Below are 22,829 nucleotides of genomic sequence, written 5' to 3'. Positions count from 1 at the left end.
AGCCACAATAACAGCAGATCAGTTCATCTCAGTCCCAGCCCACATCAGCTGATCCCTCAGCTGAAACTCTTCGAATTATCTCATGCGGTGCATCTTCAATCAGTTCAATATTATTTATTTATAAAGCACCTAATCACCTCAAGGCTCTTAATATTGTAAGCTAAAGGCCCTACAATAACCCTAAACAATCAGACGACGCCAATGTAAACAAGCACTTGGCAACAGTGGGAAGGGAAAACTTCCTTTTAACAGGAAGAAGTCTTCAGCAGAACCAGGCCTCAAGGAGGGGCAGCCATCTGCTACGACCAGGTGGAGGTATTTAAGATGCCTGCCTACAGTCACTCCAAATCTGCAAGCTGCTTTGCAACCCATCTCCACACCAGCTCCCCCTCTCATGCTGTGTCTGAACCAGACAGTGTCATGTCTGTTGCCACTGGTACCTGCTTCTGTGCTCAGGTCGTGCAGTTGTTCTCACTTCCTCTGGCTTCTGTGTATGAATGGGGAACGTCAGGGAGATGTGCTCCCAGAACCTAAATGACCACAGATGAAAAAATAACTACTTTCCAGAAAAAACAGCATATTTTTTAAACTGCTGTGACCTTAAAATGGCCATGTGATAACCCCAACCATTTTTTAGAAACCCAATACAGACTTTCACTCTGATGAAAGTGTCCCAAATAACACTTCCTGCTTCTTCTGTGATTGCTGTGTAGTGAAAAGGGACCACATGATTATTCCTGTGTCAGAGAATTCCCGATGCTGCTGCCGCAAAGATTCTGCTGCACATCTGTCGCTCCCTCCCTGCGTGTTTTGTCGTAGTTCATCTCTATGGATTAGGATTAGTGTATGTCTTTGCTTTGTCATCAGTGGGATATCCAGTGTGTATCCAGCATGCCTGTGGTATTAAAACTGCTGTGACTGTATTCTATGCAAGGCTCTTGTTTACATGCTGCAGGAAGGCAAAGTGCTTCATGATGACTGATTATTCCCCAGAAGCAGGCTTGGCAGTTGTTTGGCCGAGCCCCCTTTTATATATCCTTGAGATCTATTTTTGGGTGGTGCTCAGAGTGCTGGTGTGGGAAACCAAAACATTCAGTGTTGTGCATTAATAGGTAATAATACTTTTTAAATGATTTGCTTTGATTCACGGAACTAAAGGAAATCCTTCAAAAACATGGAATTACAGATTTCCGTGACGGTCCAAAATGAAATCAGCTTCTGTCTGATCCACAGCTCCACACAGCTCGCGACCACAGCTGTCGGGTTCAGCGATCTTATGTAATGTCATTAGAATGTATTTATTACGGCTCTATTGCACAGCTGAAACCATTTGTTGGGTATGAGACAGAACAGCAGGATTATTTTGCCACCCTCCAGCTAAATGTGTGATACTTTCTATTGTGTGATTTTGAAGCTGTTGGGATGCTGATAATAAAATAGGAACATAGCTCCTTCACTGTGACTTCCAACGCTGGCTGGAACATTACACTCTTAAATTGACTGAAATGTGTACTTTATTGAATAGTAATGTGCACATAGAGGCTGATAGCTTAGCAGTAATTGTTAAATCTAGATAACATTTACCTCAGTTTCGTTGGTCTATAACAAGATAAGATTTCGAGTTGCAGATATGACTAGCCTCAAATTTAAACAGGCATTTTGCATTGAAGAAGTCTGCCTTAACAGGAAGTAAACCAGATTTTCAGCAAATCACAGACAAAAACACTTATAAAGATTTGAATGTTTGAGTAATATTTTTCCAAATGCTAGTTGTATTTTTGTTGCTAGGCAGAAATTTCAGGATTACCGTTTTAAGTGTGGTTAAAATGCAGGCCTCAAGGGCCGGTGTCCTGCAGGTTTTAGGTGTGTCCTGGATCCAACACAGCTGATTTAAATGTCTAAATTACCTCCTCAACATGTCTTGAAGTTTTCCAGAGGCCTGGTAATGAACTAAACATTTGATTAAGGTGTGTTGACCCAGGATGATATCTAAAACTTGCAGGACTCCCTTGAGGTCTGGAGTTCCCCACCCCTGCTTTAAACAGTGAAATAATAGCACACTTTGGGTCGAGCTCTGCTGTTTAACAACTGCATCTTGTAGGTAGTTTGTAGCTGTGAAAGAGCAGCTTTTACTTTGGTTTATTTGCTTACCCCTTTTTAAAAGTCTGTTTGACACCTAGGTTCTTCTTAGTATAAGCAGAAAAGAGACATAAATTGTGAGTCACAGTGAATTATTGGAACCTGTACAAATCTGTTTCCATGTATGTCTAAAAAGTGTGGGCTGTCTGCAAAGTCTTTAATTATAAAAGGCATGTCACTGTTAGCTGGAATGTAGATTTGATAGCCGTGACTGTAGACGAATGTGTGTATTAGGAGTGGAAGCCTTTGTTAAAAGATGACCTTGTGCAGAGAGCCTGTTTCCGCTCTGAAGCAGACAAATTGCCGAATTTTCCGGACAAACTTGCCTGGACACTTCCTTCACGGTATCGGCCCTTGTGATTGCTAGAACAACAGCACTCACTGAGGGTCCATTGTGATGTGCACTTTCTCACACTGACCACAGCCAAGTCAGTGCTGTGCTTTTAAAAACGTCCCTATAAACAACACAAGTGGCTCAGTATTTAAGGCTTCGGTACATTTTTTAAATCCTCCCTTTTACTTATTTGTGTTTGGACTGTATTCTAAGCTCTGGCTATTTCTTAGTTTAGATAGTTTGTGGCTCCAAAGCTGCAGCCTGAGAGAGGATGCGTTAGTCATCCTTTCCCGGGCTCGATGTATAATTTCACCGAAGCACAGAGTAGCCGTTCACATGGACTCCCCCCCTGGGCTGTGTAGCTGTTTGGACTGCGGTAGTCTCCTCCTCAAGCAGTTCATACAGCTCTCTGTCTCTGCTGGGCCCAGTGTGTTTGTTTGACGCCTTTGTCACAGCCTCTGCGGATGTCATCCTGTCAGTTGCCTGTCTTCAAGGCCTCCCCAGGGAAACTTGTCTTTATCTTCCTCCAGTCTCCGGAATCCTCTCTTTCCTGTTTTCAAGCTGAGGCAAACCAGTCTTGTAGCCATAAAACTGTTATGAATTGTTGTCTTTTTAAAGTGTCCACTCCATATTGGTATTTTTATTTTTTATTTTTTGTTGTGCGGATAGGCATCTCTGCTCTGGATCTTCCACACAGCTTGACAAGCATGATATACTAATAATTGCTGGTGAGTCAGGATTGGCTGACACTGATTACAGGATCTAGTCATTGGCGATCTGATTTTATCTGTCTTAAAAAATCTGATTTCACAAGATCCAGGGAGTATAACATGTTTCGCTGTGGGATGCAGTCATTCGGCTTTGTTGTTTTGGATCTCTCTAAATGCAAAATATCACAGATGTGCATATGAGGGCATGTTGTGACCCATAAAGAGTTTATGTTCAATTTGTCATTGTTATAGCTTAATTTTCCAGCGTATGCTGTGAGCTGGATGTCATCCTGATGTTACCAGAATGACACTAATTTATCCATGTAAATTTAAACACTAGGGTTAAATAAGGAGTTCCACAGGGTTCTGTGTTGGGACCAATTCTTTTTACATAATATAATATAAGTGGATTTGAATGGAATTGAATATTATGCCCAGTTAAAGCACTATCTTTCACATTTCCTGTGATGTTGAACACTGCATAAAAAAGCTGAAGGAGGCATGATATACCAAGGTTGGCATAACAAGAGCTTGTGTGTTACTCTTTGCCAGGCTAATCCGATGACCTGGCAGGAGCCCTCAGCGGCTGGCTCTGGCTGTATGGTAGATTTGTGTAGGTAACAGGTTTACAAAGATTAAAAGATTTAATAGGAAGACAAATGGCAGGAAAAGACAGCTCATTCCTTATTTTAATACCCGCTGTTATACATGCAACTATGTTCTGAAAACGGTTTTCCAACAATAAACACACACTGGCAGGAAAATATCACATAAATACATTACAGAAATGTCTTGGCCTTAAATGAACAAAGATTCTTTGGCATCACCTGAAGAGGGCTGTTCAGTCAAGACATGTCGGAAAATGAATGAACTGAAATGGTTTTGTTGGAGGAACAGTCATAAATTCCTCTTCATTGTTTTGCAAGTCTTATAGGTGGCTACTGAAAATATCTGATGAAGGTTGTTACTGCTAAATTCAATAGTTTACTTACTTTTTTCCAGCCTACACTAGAATATTGCTCAGTTTGTTCAGTGAAAGAGATGAAAAAAGTTTGTATAAAGTTTGACACTGTGTTAATAAAATCTGTGATGCATGATGGTAAAATGCATGATCAGGACATTCTTTGGATTCTTGTTTCATTAAAAAGGAGTTTTTACTAGTTTTTTTTCTAGGCTGTAAATGCACATCTTCATCACTCCCACTATGTCCAGGATCGCTGTGTTAGCACCTTCTGGCTTATTCACAATTGACAAAAACTGATGCTCCAGTTTGCTGCATTTCCCATGATGTTTTCTCTGCTTTAACTACACGGCCTAACAGTTTAATAGCACACCATGTGACTATTGTGCTTTGTTTCACTGTTTCTCACAGAGGCATCCTACAACGAAAACTCTCCATCATATGGCTACGACCTGGAGCATTCGGACGAGCTTGGGCCTCGCCACGGACCTCTGTCCTTCACGGGATCTCCTACCTCCTCGCCACGGCTCCGCTCCAAAATCAGGAACAACCGAGACAACCAGTCATCTGGTTCTCTGGACTCCCCGCTGTCGGTAGTGTTGCTTTAATGACTACAGTTAGACACGTTAACTGTGCTGCCTCCTCTTCTCTGCTGTCTCACTGTCCTTCATTGCCATCTCTCCAAACGTATTTCGTAGCTGTGGTTTCTCAGTTCTGTGGAAAAGTTACTTCTTCCAATATCACCCTTTGGAAGCCCAGGCCTTCCTCATTTCATTTCAGTTTTCCTGTTGTTGCTTGTGATTCTGCTCCCACATGCTTTATGTGCACATAAGTGATAAACGTGCTGCAAGATGTTGAGGAATTTGCTTTTTGCTGCTTGATGGTGGAGGAACACATTGCCAGTCTTATGACATAACGGTGTCTTAGCACTGTGGTAATCTTTAAAAGATTGTTATTGCTACATTTTTTTTTTTTTTTTTACTTAGTAAGATCTTTAAAAAAGTGTGATCCTATATTTCCCATAATATATCTTGATGGCATTTGCTGTCACGCCCTGCCTTCTTAAATAAAGGCCTCCAACTTACAAACTGCACGTCCCCACAGTTTGTGATTTCTGGTGCTGAAATGTAAAAATTTTAGCCACTGAAAGTGACAAGCAAACTAAATAAGGCGCCCTTCAGAGAGGCATTAACAATGATACCCGAGCTCAGGCATCCATACCGCAACAATAAAACATCCAGTGCGTGTTTGCCATGTAGCTCCCAGATGGGAGTGCTTTTCAGCGTTGCTGAAAAAGACCATACGTACTCAGCAAACATACTGTGTGTAAACAGATGTTAAAAGGAGACGGCGCTCCCCTCCCCCTCCAGTCTGCCCCTCTCCTATCTGCGGTATTCTTATCCTCTGATGTGTACACTTGGTGATCTTCAAAGCCGAAATCATGGTGGAGGGTGGGTTCACTTGACTTGCAGCTTCTCCTCCTTCTTCTTCTTCTTCTTCTTCTTTTTTTATTTAGCGAATATAATGGCAGCATTTGATGCAATCAGTGCTCCAGTGAGTTTCTCATTGAATGACTCCTACTGGGGGTGACAGATGTCTTTGACCTGTTTGGACTAACAACTCCAGGATCAGAAACACATTTGTCTTCCTCAAGATGCTAGGAGTTTCTGCTGCTGTCCTCTTGGAATGTAAAACTCCTACAGACCTCCTACAAATCTGGACTCCTATAATCCCACAGCAAAAATATCTGCAGCTGGGGGTTTGCAGAGGTGCACGGGCAGCTTTTGTAAAGATCAAACACGTTGATAAATGGCATGTCATTACTGTGACTGTGTGACTTTTGTGTAGGTGAATACCATTTCTCCCTGTTTGCCAACTGTTTTCTTTCTTCCCGTGTTTGTTTCAGGTGGAGCTGGATCAGGAGAAGGGGTTAGAGATGAGAAAGTGGGTTCTGTCAGGAATCCTGGCCAGTGAAGAGACCTACCTCAGCCACCTGGAGGCCCTGCTGATAGTATGTGTAATATGAAAACAGGCTTTTAAAAGACGTTCTTAGCTTTAGTTTAGTAGCAGCTGAAAATGGGACCTATTAAGGTCATTTTCAGCTGTTTTATAATTTTATTCTGGGAATCCATTAGTGCAGCTTTGCCTGACTTGCAGTTCACAAAAACCCTCAGTTATGTTATAGTCACCTTTTATCCATCCACTCAGTCCTCCTTTGTCTTAAACAAGCTATTTTAATTCCTGTCTCCTGAGGGCCTCTTAATTAAACTTAATTTAGTGGTGTAATGTAAGTATTTTTAAACAAGTTCAATTTTCTTATTCTTTTCTTTAGTATTTCTATGTCATGCCACATTCTACTTTTGCAAGTATTATACTTTATATTGTATTATTTTAAAAGATTCAGCCAATAGTTATTTTGTGGGCGAATACAAAGTATATAAACTGATAATGTTTTAGAATAAGGTATTCAGCAATGTGTAAATGAATTGAAACGCCTGTAAGTGAGGTACTAATGACTGAATGAATATGAGTCACTGTGAGCAATGAGCATTTTGACTTTGTGGGGAAAAAAATGTCTTCATGTTCATACAAGTAACAAGGACGTGCATGAACATGCAATCCAGAGAAAAGCTAAAACCGACCCCACGATTTAATGGGTGTAGAACCACAAGATATCACAGCAACAATAACTAGAAGTTATTGTTGTTTGCTGTACAACTTTATCAGTCTCTCATGTCGTCGAGGAGGAATTCTGGCCCCCTCTTCTTAACGTTGTTGCTTCAGTTCATCGGGTTTTGGAAGTAGTTGTGTGTGAACAGCATTTCAGTCAGATAGAAGCCTGGACTTTGGCCTCATCACAACGTTGCAGCAACTGGATTCTTTTCTTTTTCTGCCGTTTTGTTGTAAATTTGCTGCTGTGCTTGAGATCATTGTCCTGTTGCATGACTGTTTTGGCCAAACTTTACCTGTTGAACAGATGGCCTCATATTTCACTCTTGTGTATACCAAAATATTCTGGAGTTCAATGCTGATCAGTGGCTGTAAAACAAGGCAGAATCATCAAATTATCGCCCCTTCACCTTAACCATCTCATATGTGCTTCACAGCTGATATGAGGTATTTGTGCTGATATGCTGTGTTTGGGTTTTCCCTGAAGTGCCGGTGTGTGTTATGGCCAGATAGCTCCACTTTGGTCTTGTATTTCCAAAGGACATTTTTCTTAGAAGTCTTGTGGTTTGCTCATATTCTACTTTGAAAACCTAGACTGTGCTGCTACGTTTTTGTTTTGTTTTTTTGTCAGAGAGAACAGGCTTTATCCCAGAAACCCTTCAAACAAGCCATACTTGTTCAGTCTTGTTCTAATTGTACTCTCATAAACTGCAACATGCTAACTGAGGCCGGTGAAGTCCGAGATGTAGCTCTTGTTTGGCTTTTTGTTTTTCCTAATCTGATCATAGTGCGGCCTTATCTTTGCGTGAATTTGCTGGGTTGTCTGCTGATTTGAAGACTGTGGTGTTGTCAACACACCTGAATGCTCCGGACCAGCAAACTGCCTAAACCTCTGATTTTATAGAGATGCTCAAACTTGGTGATGATCAATTAATCAAGTGCATTTGATTATCAAAATGTGACTTACTTATATTTCCTATTGAAGTAGGAAAGGTGTACTTCACTTTTTACAGGACTGAATATATTTATGCTAATACTTGCGTATTTAAAAATAATGGATGCAGGATTTGTAGCAAAGTACTTTTATACTTTGTCATAAAACTAGAAAAAGCAATTTGAAACCTAGCACACTTAGCATTAGAAACACACTAGAAATGAATCCAATTATTACAATTTTGTTACCTTATTTTGTATAACTTTTGATAAGATAGCTGACGTAAGCTAATTTTGTTAGCATAGAGACTGGTCCAACCCTTTTAAATAGTAAATAATAGATTTTCTTCATGCAAACAAACAAGATAACTTGCAGTTATATGACAAATTTCTTTGCTTAACTGTTTTTTGGTGTTTTTGCAGACACAGTGTTCACATTTTTAGAATTATCTCATGTTAGCTAATCTTAGCTAATGCTACTAAACACGTCAGTCACCTTTGGCATTTACTGTATTGACTCATGTTCTGTGGTTACTATTTTGCAAGGCCTTCAGTTATTCTTTATAAATGGTCATATATGGTTGTGATTATTTTTGTAGCCCATGAAACCTCTGAGGGCAGCAGCCACAACATCCCAACCGATGCTGACCATCCAGCAGATAGAGACCATCTTCTTCAAAGTACCGGAGCTTCATGAGATCCACAAAGACTTCTATGATGCTCTGCTGCCTCGAGTAGAGAGCTGGAGCCACCAGCAGTGTGTGGGCGACCTTTTCCAGAAGCTGGTAAGTAAGCAGCTTGCTTACTTACTTAGCTTTGTTTGATGTAACTGGATGAGCTGGAAAACAAAAAAGTCAGTCTCAACATAACTGTAAGTTGAGAATGTTGCTCTTCCAGTTAACTCTCATCCTCTGTCATAATGATCTCACTGGTACAGCTGGTGCTGGGAAAAAAAGACAAATGTCACCTGTTGTTCATGGACGGTTGCTTTATGACACATGAATGAAAAGCTTTAGCCAGAACATGTTCTTCCGTTACTCCTATTAACTTGGAATTCGGCAGAAGCAGACAAGTAAACAAGGAAGTCTGAACGCAGTGAACAACAAAGTGTTTGATGAGCTGATAAAAGTGAAACATTCCTTTATTTGATTTGATTTGTAACAGTTTAAGCAGAATTTAGCCACCATATAAAGAGTGGCAGTCCTTTCAGCTAAACTCAGTTCTCCTTTGGATAAAAAGAGCAAGCATCAAATAACACGAAACCTCCAAGCACCAAATTGCATGTTGGTTTTTGATCAAAGAGACCACCATTCCTCAAGTCAGTAACTTTCAGATGCTAATTATAGTGCTCCTTAAATGTCATTCCTTGATCATTAATGAGCGTTAAAAGAGGGGAGACTTGGAGAGGGGAAAGGTGGGAGTCTTTGGCTGTAATGTAATCCTCAGTGGATCTTGCACATCTGAGTAGACTGCCTGGAGTCGTCTCCTGGCCAGATAAAAGCCTTGTTTCGCCACATGACAAGCAGTAAAGGAGTGCAAAAATCCTCTATAGAACGTTAATGAATAAGAGCTACCTCAGTGTTTGCCACTGGATGACGAAAGATTAAAGATGCATACATGCAGGGATTTCTATAAACACGTGCACAAACATTGAATCACACTCTGCTTTATCAGTTGCCTCTGTATTCCTGCCAACTCGTGCCTGAGCAGGCACAGCACACTGTGACACTGTGGTGCTAACAGACTAGTAAAATCTATCCGAGTCTAAGCTTTATCTGCTTGTTCCCTTTAGGCCAGCCAGCTCGGAGTGTACCGGGCCTTTGTGGATAACTATAAGGTTGCTGTGGAGACGGCAGACAAGTGCTGCCAGGCAAACGCTCAGTTTGCAGAGATATCTGAGGTATGTAATCATGCTACGCACAGCAGGACTGCAGCAGGCAAGTGTTTGATGTTGTGCAGCTCCCCGGGACAAGTGATGACAGGGCTGTTTTCGGCAGTCCTCGCAGTGTAATGAGCTGAGCGACTGCAGCAGTTGTTTCAATTGCTCCGTGGGTCAGTTACTGTGGTTTCTCAAGTTTTTTTTGTCTTATTCCAAATATTTCCTCTGGTGTTGACTTCCTGGCAGAATCTCATGGTCAGAAGCACAAAGGATTGCAAAGACCAGTCGGCTAAATATTCACTTGAAAGTGAGTAGTGACTCAGATGAACACAGCGCCTCCACGTTAATCAATATTGCTAGGAGTAGTTGAGTTGTGATGAGGCCTGTTGAACTGACTCTTCCTCCTCCTCCTCCACAGCTCTCCTCTACAAGCCTGTGGACAGAGTGACGCGCAGTACTCTTGTTCTGCATGTAAGTTGGATATGGAGCTTCATTTTATCCATATGAAGACTTTCCTACAACTCTGTTTGTCATATTTCCTCTATTCTAGGACTTACTGAAGCACACACCTTCCAGCCACCCAGACTATCCGCTGTTACAGGATGCCCTGCGCATCTCCCAGAACTTCCTGTCCAGTATAAATGAAGAGATCACACCGCGCAGGCAGTCCATGACAGTAAAGAAAGGAGAGGTCAGCGTTTAATCAATACTATGCTCATATATTTGACTTTCTCAATGAACACCCACGCCTGCAATTTCCACTTTATCTGGACTGTTGACAGTAAGATGTTCAAGGTGCCTGGAAGCTGCTGTAAAAGCGTGTGTCAGGTTGCTGCTGAGTCATCTCACCCTGTCTAATGTAGCCATGAAGGAAGTGGAGCGTAGAGGAAGCTCATGACAAAGCCGTGCAAACACACCGGAGTTGAGGGGTCTCCAGGAAAATCCGTCGATTACCTCTGTGCTCCCTCCCATCCTTCCCTCAGAGCTGGTCCATCCCTGCTTCCCAGAAATGACGCCTTATCAACTTTTACTGTCTAAATTGCTTTTCGCAGTGGGCGTATACGGGCTTAGTAGTGCTTCCTGACCTCTCTGTCTCCCCCTGCGTCACGCACCTCTGGGGTCTGAGTCAGATGACCCAGTTGAGAACTTCCTCTGTTTTTCCTGGGAATCGGTTCTGCCCACCAGGATAGGATGTCAAATTCAAGAAAGTTTTCCAGGACATTCCTTTGCTTATTGTTCAGGAAGTCTGAACGCCTGCTGAGAGATCGACAGATAACAAGCCATGACTTGGCTATCAATTGAAAATATGGGGTTGTTGTTGTTTGCGCTCACCTCGTGACTAAATGTGCATCCATTGTTGATGTTTTGCAACGTGACTGCCTGTAATTAGCCCGAGCATTTAAACCCGCGAGCGTGTTTAGCTTCACCTCCGGTGTGCATGCCTCAGTTGTCATTTTAATGCAGCAACATATAGCATTAGAAGGGTGTGAACTCTGTGCAGTGACAGCTGTTGTTTTTTTCCATTGGATTATTGACAGTTTGTGGTCTTGTTTAAGTCGCAGAACAATAAGCGGATGTAACCCTGCCACCTCTTTCAGAAACCAGGATGGAGTTGAACGTGCTTGAGTCCTTCACCAGCGTGTTTGTGACTTGCCAGAACCGAGCTGGTGTAAAAACGGCAGAGGAAAACCATGCTGCAGTGATTTCCTTGTTTTTGTCAGATTGTGGTTGGTGTGGGATGGCAGTGTCTCATATGGGCAGTGTCACTGTAAACAGCCTCATCCCAGAGGTCAGAGGGAAGAAAAGGAATTTAGATGCATGCTGTTGCAGGAAAGCTTAGTGTCATCACATTGTACAGCATAAGCTCAGGCTCCAGTATCAGAACCTATTGCCAAATAAGAACCTGAAACACAGAGCATAAGAGGCTTAAAGAGACAGTCACCCCCGAGATCAAGCTTCATTCTTTCATGCTGGTTATACCAAATCAGACCAGGCAATATTTTTCCAATTTTTTCAGTGTTCTGTTGTCCAATTTTGGAGCCAGTGTGAATTGTAGCATCAGTTTTCTGCTCTTAGCTGATAGGACTGGCACCCAGTGTGGTCTTCTGCAAGGTTTAATGTGCTGTGTTCAGAGAAACTCTTCTGCATATCTTGTTTCAACAAGTGGGCATTTGAGTTATTGTTTCCTGACTGTTTTCAGACTCAAGCTGTCTGATTATTCCCCTCTGACCTCTGGCATCAACAAGGCATTTTCACCCCGAGAATTGGCGCTCACTGCATATATTTGCTTTTTTCCCGGAACCTTCGATGTAAACTACAGAAATAGTCGTGTGAAAAAATCTCAGTAGGTCAGTAGTTTCTGGAATACTCAGACCGTTCAAATTCACTTAAATCACCTTTCTTCCCCAGTCTGATGCTCACTTTGACCTTCAGCAAGTTGTCTTGACCATCTCTTCATGGATAAACTCATGACAGGAGTTTCTACCATGTGATTGACTGATTAGATTTGTGTAAATGAGCAGCTGAGCATATGTGGGTAGTATGCTCAGATGACGCCATTATGTTTACATTCTATCATGCGGCCTCTAGAGCTACCCTTTATTCACGGGCATAAACTGTATACAAAAGATGGACATTCATTCATTAAAACTGATGCGCAAACACAACTATGGCAAAAGAAACCTGGTTAGTGAATTGAACTAGCAGAGAAACTATTAGCGGTCTGTGTTTACATCCACCAGCCAATACAACCATTTCCCTAACTTTAATCCTTTACAACATCCAAATGGGTTTGTTTTGAAACAATTACTCCCTCCAGCATTTGTACAGGACGGGACAAACTATTCATAGAAACTAAAACCAATATTCTATCTAGTAATAATGATGCTTATTAATGTGGGTTAGTTGTGTGTATCAACATGGCAATTCCTTTGTGAAACTGCCCACAGCAAAAGTTCACTGGATTAAAGTTTCTGGAAAGAGAATTTACTGCTGAGTTTTTCTCTTGTACTTTTTGGCGTTTTGAACACTACAAGGCAAGCTTCATTTAGTTCCATTATATATAAGCGAAGGTCGTAATAGCCTTTATTTCCAGCACTGGGCATTTCACTTCAAAACAATCTGGGTGGATAAATACTACTGGGTTGAATTCATCTGAGAGCAGTAGCAACACCGCAGCGTTTAAAGTATTCACAACCATCAGCACTTATATAATGTGAAACCATTTTAAACGGCGCAACAACGTCAAACCTAAATTAGACGGTGTACTCTCAGCACCTCCTGTGGTGTGCCACTGTTTACCCTGCAGCAGGATAGGTATACTGGTTGAGATGTGACATGCTTTGTACACACTGATCCCTTGTTTCCTTTGGCAGAACCGTCAGCTCCTGAGGGATCGCTTTATGGTGGAGCTGGTGGAAGGTTCCAGGAAACTCCGTCACGTCTTCCTCTTCACCGACCTGCTGCTCTGCACCAAGCTGAAGAAACAGGCTGCAGGGTGAGTCTGGGTCAGCGTCCAGCCTGAGGTTACAGATGGAGGCATGTGACCTGGAACATCCACTGGTTTAAACCCCCGTTGGGGAAATGAGAGTGACTCCTCCCAGGAACTTAAATTGTCCTTTGCTGAAAATAGAACTATTTCAGTTTGAACAAACAGTTTTTGTACTCTGACGCTGCTAACAAGCGATTCTAAAGGCAGCTAACAAATATATTTATTTGTAGCCTTCTTGTATCTTGTATTTCAACAGGAAAGGGCAACAGTATGACTGTAAGTGGTACATCCCCCTGGCTGACCTGACCTTTCAGACCATCGAGGATTGCGAGTCCAGCCCCGTCCCTCTCGTTCAGGATGAGGAGATTGATGCACTGAAGATCAAAATCTCCCAGATCAAGAACGATATCCAAAGAGAGAAGGTGACTACAGAAACATACGTGACAGAGTTCAGAACAAACAGCATCATACCACCAGGGTGATGACTGCTTTGTACCAAAAAAACAAGCAAAAATAAATTGAGGAAGTACAGATTAACATGTGAGCAGAGCTGAGTGTCTAGACAGGCCTGCACTGCATTAACGCTGCTCCTGTTTATCTGCAGAGAACCACTAAAGGGTCCAAGGTGATTGAGCGACTGAGGAAGAAGTTGTCAGAGCAAGAGTCCCTGCTGCTTCTCATGTCCCCCAACATGGCTTTCAGGGTGGCCAACAGAAACGGCAAAGTGAGTCAGGGGTCCTTAGGAGGGAATTAGGGAAAGGAGTAAAGACTTTTTATATGAAATAGGTTTTTTCTATCATTGTTAATTTGGTTTTTACTGCCCTCTGCAGTTGATACAATGAAATTGCACCATTTGAGCTCAAGAAACTATTGAAATACTCTTCCCCCCTTTTGCCTTTCAGGGCTTCACATTTCTGATCTCTTCTGATTACGAGCGTGCAGAGTGGAGGGAGCTCATTCGTGAGCAGCAGAAAAAGTGTATGTTTTTCTTTTCTTATAAAAATTTAAGACAGGATGGCAGCACTGTTGAAGCAGCTTCAGTGCTATTTTCACCCCCTTTCACTGTAACATACAGGCTTTAAAAGCTTCTCTCTGACTTCTCTGGAGCTGCAGATGCTCACCAACTCGTGTGTGAAGCTCCAGACTGTTCACACAATTCCAATGACAATGAATAAGGAGGGTAAGATTGTATAGCATTGGATTAAATCTACGTTTTAATACAGCCTTGTGTTGTACTTAACATTTGACCCTCCTGCCTCCTTTCCTTCCACAGATGATGAGTCACCTGGTTTATATGGCTTCCTGAATGTCATTGTCCACTCTGCATCGGGGCTCAAACAGAGCTTGAGTAGGCGTCTTAAAGTTGTTGTTTTTTCTAAATAGAAATCATTTTGTTGATTACTGTAAAGGTTGCATGTAGTTTCACATCACTTTGTGTGTTGACCCATCCCTCTTCCTCCCTTTCGCTTTCTCTGTCTCTCTGCGGCTGTCAGCTGGGAGGGCAGCTGCAGGAGAACAAGTGGGATTAGTCATGAACAAGCCTCTTCAAATACACCTTTGAGTGCTCAAATCACCGCCTGCTTGAGAAACTTTACGCTGTTTGTCACAGTGTGTTTAAAAAAAAATAGTTCCCAGGAAACAGCCAGTGATGTTGACTGGGACAAATTTACTGGGAAATGAATATCAGAGTCACATTAACTAAAGAGAAAGAGAGGGTTCTGGTCCAAAGCCAGCAGTCAGTCGCAGAGACAGAGGAAGCACACAGCACAGTCTGGGCATGTCTCAGCTGGGTGACTAATGTGGATGCTCAGTTTTAAGTTTCACTTTGATTCAACTGTTCTTCTGCTTCCACCCGCTAGACCTGTACTGCTCTCTGGAGGTGGATGCCTTTGGCTACTTTGTGAACAAAGCTAAAACACGCATGTACAGAGACAGCACAGAGCCCAACTGGAACGAGGTGAGAAGACAAATCCGTATGCAGAAAAAGACGTCCCTTTACTCAAGCAAAAAACTCGCCCACATATTTTGCATGAAATTATTTGAGTAGTTCAAAAAAAAAAACCTCCATTGTATACTCAAGGAAATTCAAAAATTCACACAAATGTGCACACGGCTGAAACCTAATGAGCATTTGTTCTGTTCCTGCACAAGGAGTTTGAGATTGAACTGGAGGGCTCTCAAACACTGAGGCTGCTCTGCTACGAGAAGTGCTGCAGCAAAGTGAAGCAAAGCAAAGAGGACGGAGAGGTCACAGACAAGATTGTGGCTAAAGGACAAATAAAGGTACAGACAAAACACAGAAGCTGTGGGTCACAGCAGAAGTTTGTATGTTTGTATAAAAAAACAACTTCAAAGAACGATTACAGTTTTAAGATACTTCTTATTAGATTTACCAGTTCAAGATCTGACCAATAGCAGCTTTCCTTTGGTCCAAATCAGTATGAACATCTGGGAGTTTAGAAAATGGTTCAGTTTATATAATATTTTGTGTGACTACACATGTTTTTTTTAAAAGTTGGTCAACAAAAATGATGTCTGTGCCAGGACACTGGGATACTGTATGATGTAAAAATAAAAAACTTGTGAACACTGCCATTTGCTGGCAGGTCCTGGTGTACTCAGTCTACATTTTGGGTATAATTTATTATTACAATTTATAATTCATGAAGTTGGCGCCATTATGGCATGTGCATAAATGCATGCAACACTTTGACTTCACTTTGACTAGATATTTTGTGAAAAGGGTTGGCGTAATAAGCAAATGCTTCAGCCAATACCTTTTGATTAGCCTTGTCTCATGCTTTCTTTCTTTATGGTAGATTTTTGTTCTGTTTTCACTGTTGTTGGTTTTTTTTTGGGGTTTTTTTTTTCACTGTTTTCACTGAGATTTGAATTTGAATGCTAATCAATAAAATCAAAAATCAAAAAAAAAAAACTTCAAGAAGCAAGTCGTTGGATTCTCAGATGCAGCAGGAATATTAGCGTCAGCAGAAAGACTTCTACAAACAGCTCAAAGCAACACACTAACTCCAGCTGGGAATAACATTTTGTGAACCCTTTAAACTGTGGTCAGCATTAGTGAGTCTCATTAATTCAGCCTGTCACAGGCTCTTTTTTTTTCTTCTTCATCACAGTAAAGAACTCAACTGAAAGTTTCATTTGTAAACCTTTTACTCTGTTACATATGTGAACTTGTGCAGCAAAATGAGTGAATTAAAGGCTGTATACATAAACGCTATTTGGCCGATGTTTCCCCTGGTCTTTATAGACCAGTGTTGATACTGATCTCGACTTTAAATCTTAACATTTCCACGCACAAATCTCTGCCTCTGTAAATTGAGCTTGCGCCCTCTAGTCTGTTGATTCTGGCCACTTCACAGTGTTGTCTTATCTGTGTTGGCTAATCCTGCCCTGTGGGAGCCCTTTGCCTTTGGAAAAAGAAATGAGTCTTGAGGTTGCCACTGGGTCACTTCAGCTTGACCCCCTGATTGGGTGTAGTGACAGGAGACGGATTAGACTTTGGGGTTGACCGAATGTAGCTGCTGGCACTGCTCCAGAGTATAACGGAGCGAGAAAGACTCACGGCTCTGTTTGATCTGGCAGTGAAGGGATTTCACTGCTGGACAGGTGGGTCAAAACACAGCGGAGCTTTAGAGGAGGGGGCATGGTGGGGGGTAGCATTCAGATATTTGCTAGCAGCTCCGAAGTAGGGCACCAGTCGGGTGTATCGTGGATTTGAATATTAAGTAATGCGTCAGATATGAGGAAGATGAGGCACGTGTTAGTTCTGATGTTAAAGGTCAATAGTGCTAATCGGTAACTAGGCTGAGAGGATCCTCTTTAGGCTACTTGATATGCAAATTTACCAGCCAACACTCCTTGCAGCGGCAGGGGTGAAGCATGCTGGTAATGAGGGTAGGAGGGGATTCTCAGGAGTTAATCCCCCAAATCCATCTGGGAGGTAGAACAACACACAAGCAAACGTGGCTGACGGCGTGGCTTTGTCCCTTTCTGACTTCCAGTGGAATGAAAGGATATGGAGTCTTATATTGCATGAATGTGAAGATGGGACAGCGGGACACGATTTTTTTTTATTATTTTTTTTTACTAAAGATTCAATGAAGAGGATCAATATTCTTCAATGGCTCGTTATTCGGGGAACAAGGACCCGCTGCTCTTGTTAGTGTGCCGGCTTGGAAAATTGTGATATCCGTGGAACAGTGCTGCTTTCTTTGTTTGTTAACCATCAGTCCGCAGGAAAAGCTTTTCGGAGTTGAGAAACGCAAATGCCAGAAATAAAGAGCGAGAGTAACCCAAAGGAAGAGGAGATCATGGATCAGGCAGAGGGTAGGCTTGAAGAAGAGGGAGACGCAACTCTAAGAAAACCCACGAGTACAGGGGCCCGTTTGTGGGAGAGAGTCCGCAGCAGTCTGATCAGACCAAAGGTAACGTGGTAATGTGGAAGTGAGCTGCGGGCTGTCTCGGAAAGCACTTTTTTCCTCCTCCTGGCAGATATCTAAAACCCTATTTCTGTCAGGCTTGAACGCTTTTGAGGTTTAGAACGTGTAGTGTAGCGCCTGTGATTGTTTTTTTTTTATCTTTTGGATAAAGAAGCATTATATAAGAAAATTGTTTTTCACCGAGCAAAGGATTATCTCAGTGAGATTCGATGGTTTCTTGGGTGACAGAACATCTGTCGCATTGGACAGACACGGTGCTTAGTGGTGAGGGCGTGATGTTATCACATTACTCACGCCTGATCACTGTAAATAAAAGGTGGCAGTTGCTGTTAGTCACATGCCTCAAATAGATTAGTGGAATGGGATAACACCAGCAGAGACATGTGGTGCAATTACACTGAAATTTTCCCTAAATTTGTTCTCGCTCACTAACTTTCAGTTCAGATCAATAGGCGCATGTTTTCTGTTTTTTAAATTGTGAACTCATTGTCCATTTTTATTTATTTTTCTTTCCTTCTAGTTGGATCCACAGACGCTACAAAGTAAAGACTGGCAGAGGACAGTCATCACCATGAATGGGGTGAGTGTTTCCAGCTGACCAGAGAGAACCGGCTAAATTAGGAATGACACCGAAGTCGGCAGCGTGGGTTTCAGTGTCGAGTCCACACAAAATTTACTGGAAAGATAAATGTTGAGATTTAAATGCTGGTTCTCCTTGTTTGTCTCGCCATTTCCTCTTATTAATGATGAATAGATATTAAGAAAGTATTAAGGCTGCTTAAAATCCACTTTAAGATGTCTCAAATATGCCATCCATCATCTTCCGTTTAACCAGTTCGTTTGTTTTTGTGTTTCTGTTTAACTGGAATCAACTGTGCCACGTTGTTAAAGGAGATCAGCTATGTTTTCCTTATCTCATATTAAGATTAAGACAATGATGTCAGAGCATGTGCGAGTAATCCCAGTGAGCTAAAAGCTGAGTGACGAGTGCAATGAAAGTAGGTAAACATAATAACATCTCAGGCAAGTAGCTCTTGCACTGAGCAAAGAAGCCCCGCAGACGTGCTGTTAAATCCTTCAGTTTGAGAGAGGCAGCCTGGCCAAAGAAAGCTGGCTTAAAGCAAGGACGCAGGGCAGGGAGGGAGAGCAGCTTGTTTCAGATGGTGGATGAAATAAATATGATAACTGTGGACCATCTTCAACTGTGAATCATGCAAAGCTACTCTAGTAGAGTCCAAGATGAAAAATCGACGCTAGAAATGAGCTTGAACCAAAGTAATATATAAATATGGAGGTCTATGGGGCTCGACTTGCCAGCCTGCTTTGGCCACTTGCCAACAGTTGCTAACTTTTGATTAACAGTCCAGTAAAACAGACATCATCAAGTCGTTTTGCTGCCTCTTTATGTTATGTTTTAGGATTGAACTTGTTGTTATCACTCAGGCTGACTTTATCTAATCTTTTTGTCAGATTGAGGTGAAGCTTTCCATGAAGTTCACCGGCAGAGAGTTCAGTTTGAAGCGAATGCCTTCCAGGAAGCAGTCTGGCGTCTTTGGAGTGAAAATCAACGCAGTAACAAAGTGAGTAGCTGTTATGTGTTGACTGTCATTGTTATCTATTTGTAAGATTTAACATGTTTCATTTTGTCAGTATATGTGAAAGTTTGTTTGTTTGTTTTTGGCGTAACACCAGGACCCTAAAGGTGAAGCACCAAAGTGGATTTTTTTCATTTTGTCATTCACGCCAGAAACATGCCAAACTATCTTATGTGGAAAAAGCTTATTTGACTGTAACTAAAAAACAAAAGGAAAGAAGCTAGACCGCCACAAGTCAGAACAGATTGATGCAAATGTGGTCTTTAAAAACATTAGTACTGGTGATAAAGTAAATAGATTCAGCTGTGGTCTGATTTACATGCCCTGTTTCTACGATCTGTGGAATTCTTAGTAGGTGTAACCTTGTTTTTGTGCCACTGTGTCATTAATAGGCGAGAACGCTCCAAGGTCCCGCTCATTGTCCGCCAGTGTGTAGAGGAGATTGAGCGACGGGGCATGGACGAAGTTGGGATTTACAGAGTATCTGGTGTCGCAACTGACATTCAGGCGCTGAAGGCTGCCTTTGATTCAAGTGAGTTCACTTTAAACTTGGGAAACAGAGACAGCTGTTTTAGAACAAATATACTTGATGTGAAGACAAATGTAAGAAAAGAGTTCTGAGAAATCGACTTCCACCCTGCTCAGTATTTTTTTTCCCTCAAAGCTCTTGTATTCCTTGGCATATACTGACCGATGTCTCATTTGTCTTGCAGACAACAAGGACGTGGCTCTCATGATGCTGGAGATGGACGTAAACGCCATCGCGGGAACACTGAAGCTGTATTTCCGTGAGCTGCCGGAGCCTCTTTTCACTGATGAGTTGTACCCAAACTTTGCTGGAGGCATTGGTTAGTCACCACCTCATGTTTAACTCACCCCTACAGCATGTTTGTTGGTCAGGAGGAGATACATTTGTTGTTTTTGTCACCAGAATATTCATATGTGCATCTGCCTTACAGCTCTTTCTGACAGTGTGGCCAAGGAGAGCTGTATGGTCAACCTTCTGCTGTCCCTACCGGAGCCTAATCTGTTGACTTTTCTCTTCCTGCTTGACCACTTGAAAAGGTAAACAGCTTTCATTAAATCTGTTATAGCACGTACCGAGTTATCAAAATAGAAGACACTTTAAGAACATTAAACAAGACTGTCAAATCTTCAAAGAATTACATTTATATATCAAGGGTTTTTTTTGCCTCTTAGGGCCATTTTTTGTGAAAAGAGTACTGAGAAAGCAGAATATGATCATGAGCTCTGAATAGTGTTGTAAGCAGCTGAAATCAGTTTATTCTGTAGGGTAGCTGGACATGTAGCCTTAAACATAGGGTTAAAGTAGAGCCAATGATTCTTCACATCAGAAAAGCCCCACAGACATGGTTCTTGGTGGTACTTGATCTTTGTGATTTTCTGGGAACCCTGAGGTAGACTCAGAACTTCCGTAAGCGAATTTATCTCATCTGGCCTGGGAAAATCTTGGAAGCTCCCTGGAGGTACTAGAAAACATTGCTGCCCAGAAGGACATCCGGAATATCCTGTTTACCCTGCTGCCTCACAAACAGATGAAGATGGGTGGATGTTTCATAGTTTGGTTAAATATGAATTTTGTGTGGTAAAAGATGGTTATGGTAACTAATTTGAATGTAATTGTTTGCACACTTTTGGTACAGAATCAGTTTGCTGACATCGCTTTTTACCTCATCTTTTGCATTTACATTTTATACCTTTTGGTGAAGATGTGCTGTTTAGTTAGGATTTTGCTAAACTAATTTTTTTTTTTTTTTACATCATTCTTATAGGGTGGCTGAAAATGAAAGCATCAATAAGATGTCTTTGCACAACATAGCCACCGTCTTTGGCCCCAATTTGCTTCGACCGTCTGAAAAAGACAGCAAACTCTCAAGCAGCTCGCAGCCAATCTCCATGAACGACTGCTGGTCCCTAGAGGTCATGGCTCAGGTAAAACCCGTGATGAGCGAGACTGCAGCGTTTAGAGACCCCGTATGGGTCTGATCCCTTCTTCGTGTGTCTCCATAGGTCCAAGTCCTTCTCTACTTCCTTCAGCTTGACAGCATTCCCACACCTGACAGCAAACGTCAGAGCCTTCTCTTCTCTACTGAAGTATAACAGCGACGCTGCTGGTTTCCTATTCATGTAACCACCAGGGGGAGCCTTTGACCCACTGAAAACTGGAAACAGCCACCATGAGCAAAGCCATTTCTCCTGGAGCTATAATGACCATGCCCTGTTCTGTTTAAGCTTACCTGCTGTGTCAGTAAAAAGCATCTGATTATGATGTGTGGACAAAATATATGATTTCTTTTTTTAATTTACATTTTTAAAAGCAATATTAGAATACGATATGTTAATGTTTACCCCCGCTCTGTTTGGTCACTGTGCACATCAGCTCCATATCCATAGGGGATGACTTCTGCTGGATTTTATAAGATGTGGGGTGGATGGACTTTTTCAGACTTATATTTTTGAAGTCTAAATATATTTTTGTTTTTCGTAGATCTGTTTGACTTGGTTTAAAGCTCACCTGTGCCAATGTTTCCCTGCTGACGATCAGTAGAACATTTCAGTTATCCTAATGTTTACACACTCTGAATTTTGTACAGAATTTAAAACGTATAAGACTGAAAACTGTAGTTAAGATGCAGCAACATGCAGGCATGTTGACCTCAACACTGTTTTCTGTGCTATACAGTTTGTGTAGTGACCTTTTACAGGTTCTTCTGGTGGAGTCCGGGCCAACTTTCATGTACATACCAATTCTTTTTGGAGGAGGTACAGAGAAGTGAAAGGAAAAATCATTCCAGAAAAAGCCCTTTTTTTCCACCCATGGAATGTATACTGTGCTGTGTGTTAATTTCACACTTGTCTTTTTACCCATAATTCATGCATCCACTTTTTTTTGGTTAGATTCTTTCTGAACTGATGAATTCAGCTGGAATCTATATATATATATATATATGTGTGTGTGTGTGTTACTTTCTGCATTCCTTCACTGTAGTCTTCCACCTTTATATAACAAAAACCACACTGCTGTAGAAATGAGAGCACTTGGGAATGATATGATGATCTGGAGCACCAAACATTTCCCAGTAGGATCCTTGAAGCATAGTGATGCACTCATGTATTGAGAGTTATTAATAAGTTTATCATTGACATGCTGTACCTAGTGTAAGTTAAAGCTCTGTGAAAAAAAACACTGTGTATTCACATTTTTCCAAATCATTTTAAGTATTTAAACTTGTTAGCACAAAGTCTAAAGGCTTTTGATTCATGTGAAATAAGCAATAACTTTTAGGATGACCAGTGTGATATGTAAATAAATACTTGGCGGTATTAAACTCTTCTTGTGTCCTTTTTCAGTATACAGTGTCATCAGGATAAGGGGTTTATTCCTCTTTAATGAATGAAATGTACTGAACTGAGCCTAAACCACATTCAAGAGTATGAAATGTTTTCACTGAAAATTAGATTAGTGAAAACAGGAGAGAACAGGATCCTAATCAGGCTCAATTTATAGTTTTCCAGAGACCGGATTTGTGGCTGGGTCCCTGTCTATGTTTATATTCTGATACTTTTCCGCCCGCATAAATAGTGTGATAATACTTGAGGTTTCAGATATATTTCAAACTAGTCTTAGAGATTAAAA

General features: G+C 41.6%; 1 protein-coding gene across 2 annotated transcripts in view; it reads left to right on the top strand.

Moving 5' to 3' along the window:
- Positions 1-22,521, top strand: part of si:dkey-91m11.5 (BCR activator of RhoGEF and GTPase) — a 31,057-nt gene extending 8,536 nt beyond the window's left edge. Inside the window, exons 2-23 of one of the 2 annotated variants that reach the window (XM_005940543.3) lie at positions 4,556-4,737; positions 6,051-6,155; positions 8,347-8,532; positions 9,540-9,647; positions 9,873-9,933; positions 10,045-10,097; positions 10,177-10,317; positions 13,001-13,122; positions 13,373-13,538; positions 13,721-13,840; positions 14,019-14,094; positions 14,192-14,296; positions 14,390-14,464; positions 14,976-15,073; positions 15,268-15,399; positions 18,097-18,156; positions 19,047-19,156; positions 19,564-19,703; positions 19,885-20,019; positions 20,131-20,236; positions 20,965-21,124; positions 21,203-22,521. In XM_005940543.3, coding sequence (XP_005940605.1) covers positions 4,556-4,737; positions 6,051-6,155; positions 8,347-8,532; positions 9,540-9,647; positions 9,873-9,933; positions 10,045-10,097; positions 10,177-10,317; positions 13,001-13,122; positions 13,373-13,538; positions 13,721-13,840; positions 14,019-14,094; positions 14,192-14,296; positions 14,390-14,464; positions 14,976-15,073; positions 15,268-15,399; positions 18,097-18,156; positions 19,047-19,156; positions 19,564-19,703; positions 19,885-20,019; positions 20,131-20,236; positions 20,965-21,124; positions 21,203-21,292 — 2,531 coding nt within the window. In that variant the 3' untranslated portion in view covers positions 21,293-22,521. Of the gene's footprint in view, positions 1-4,555; positions 4,738-6,050; positions 6,156-8,346; positions 8,533-9,539; positions 9,648-9,872; positions 9,934-10,044; positions 10,098-10,176; positions 10,318-13,000; positions 13,123-13,372; positions 13,539-13,720; positions 13,841-14,018; positions 14,095-14,191; positions 14,297-14,389; positions 14,465-14,975; positions 15,074-15,267; positions 15,400-16,056; positions 17,562-18,096; positions 18,157-19,046; positions 19,157-19,563; positions 19,704-19,884; positions 20,020-20,130; positions 20,237-20,964; positions 21,125-21,202 lie in introns of those variants that run through there. The other variant, XM_005940546.3, reaches the window with a different exon arrangement.
- The last annotated feature ends 308 nt before the right edge of the window (positions 22,522-22,829 follow it).

The sequence above is a fragment of the Haplochromis burtoni genome, unplaced genomic scaffold, assembly GCF_018398535.1.
Source record: "Haplochromis burtoni strain Fernald_Lab_line unplaced genomic scaffold, NCSU_Asbu1 Contig_293, whole genome shotgun sequence".
NCBI lineage: Eukaryota > Metazoa > Chordata > Actinopteri > Cichliformes > Cichlidae > Haplochromis > Haplochromis burtoni.
Note: the sequence above shows the minus strand (reverse complement) of the source record. Positions and strands in the feature narration are given on the sequence as shown.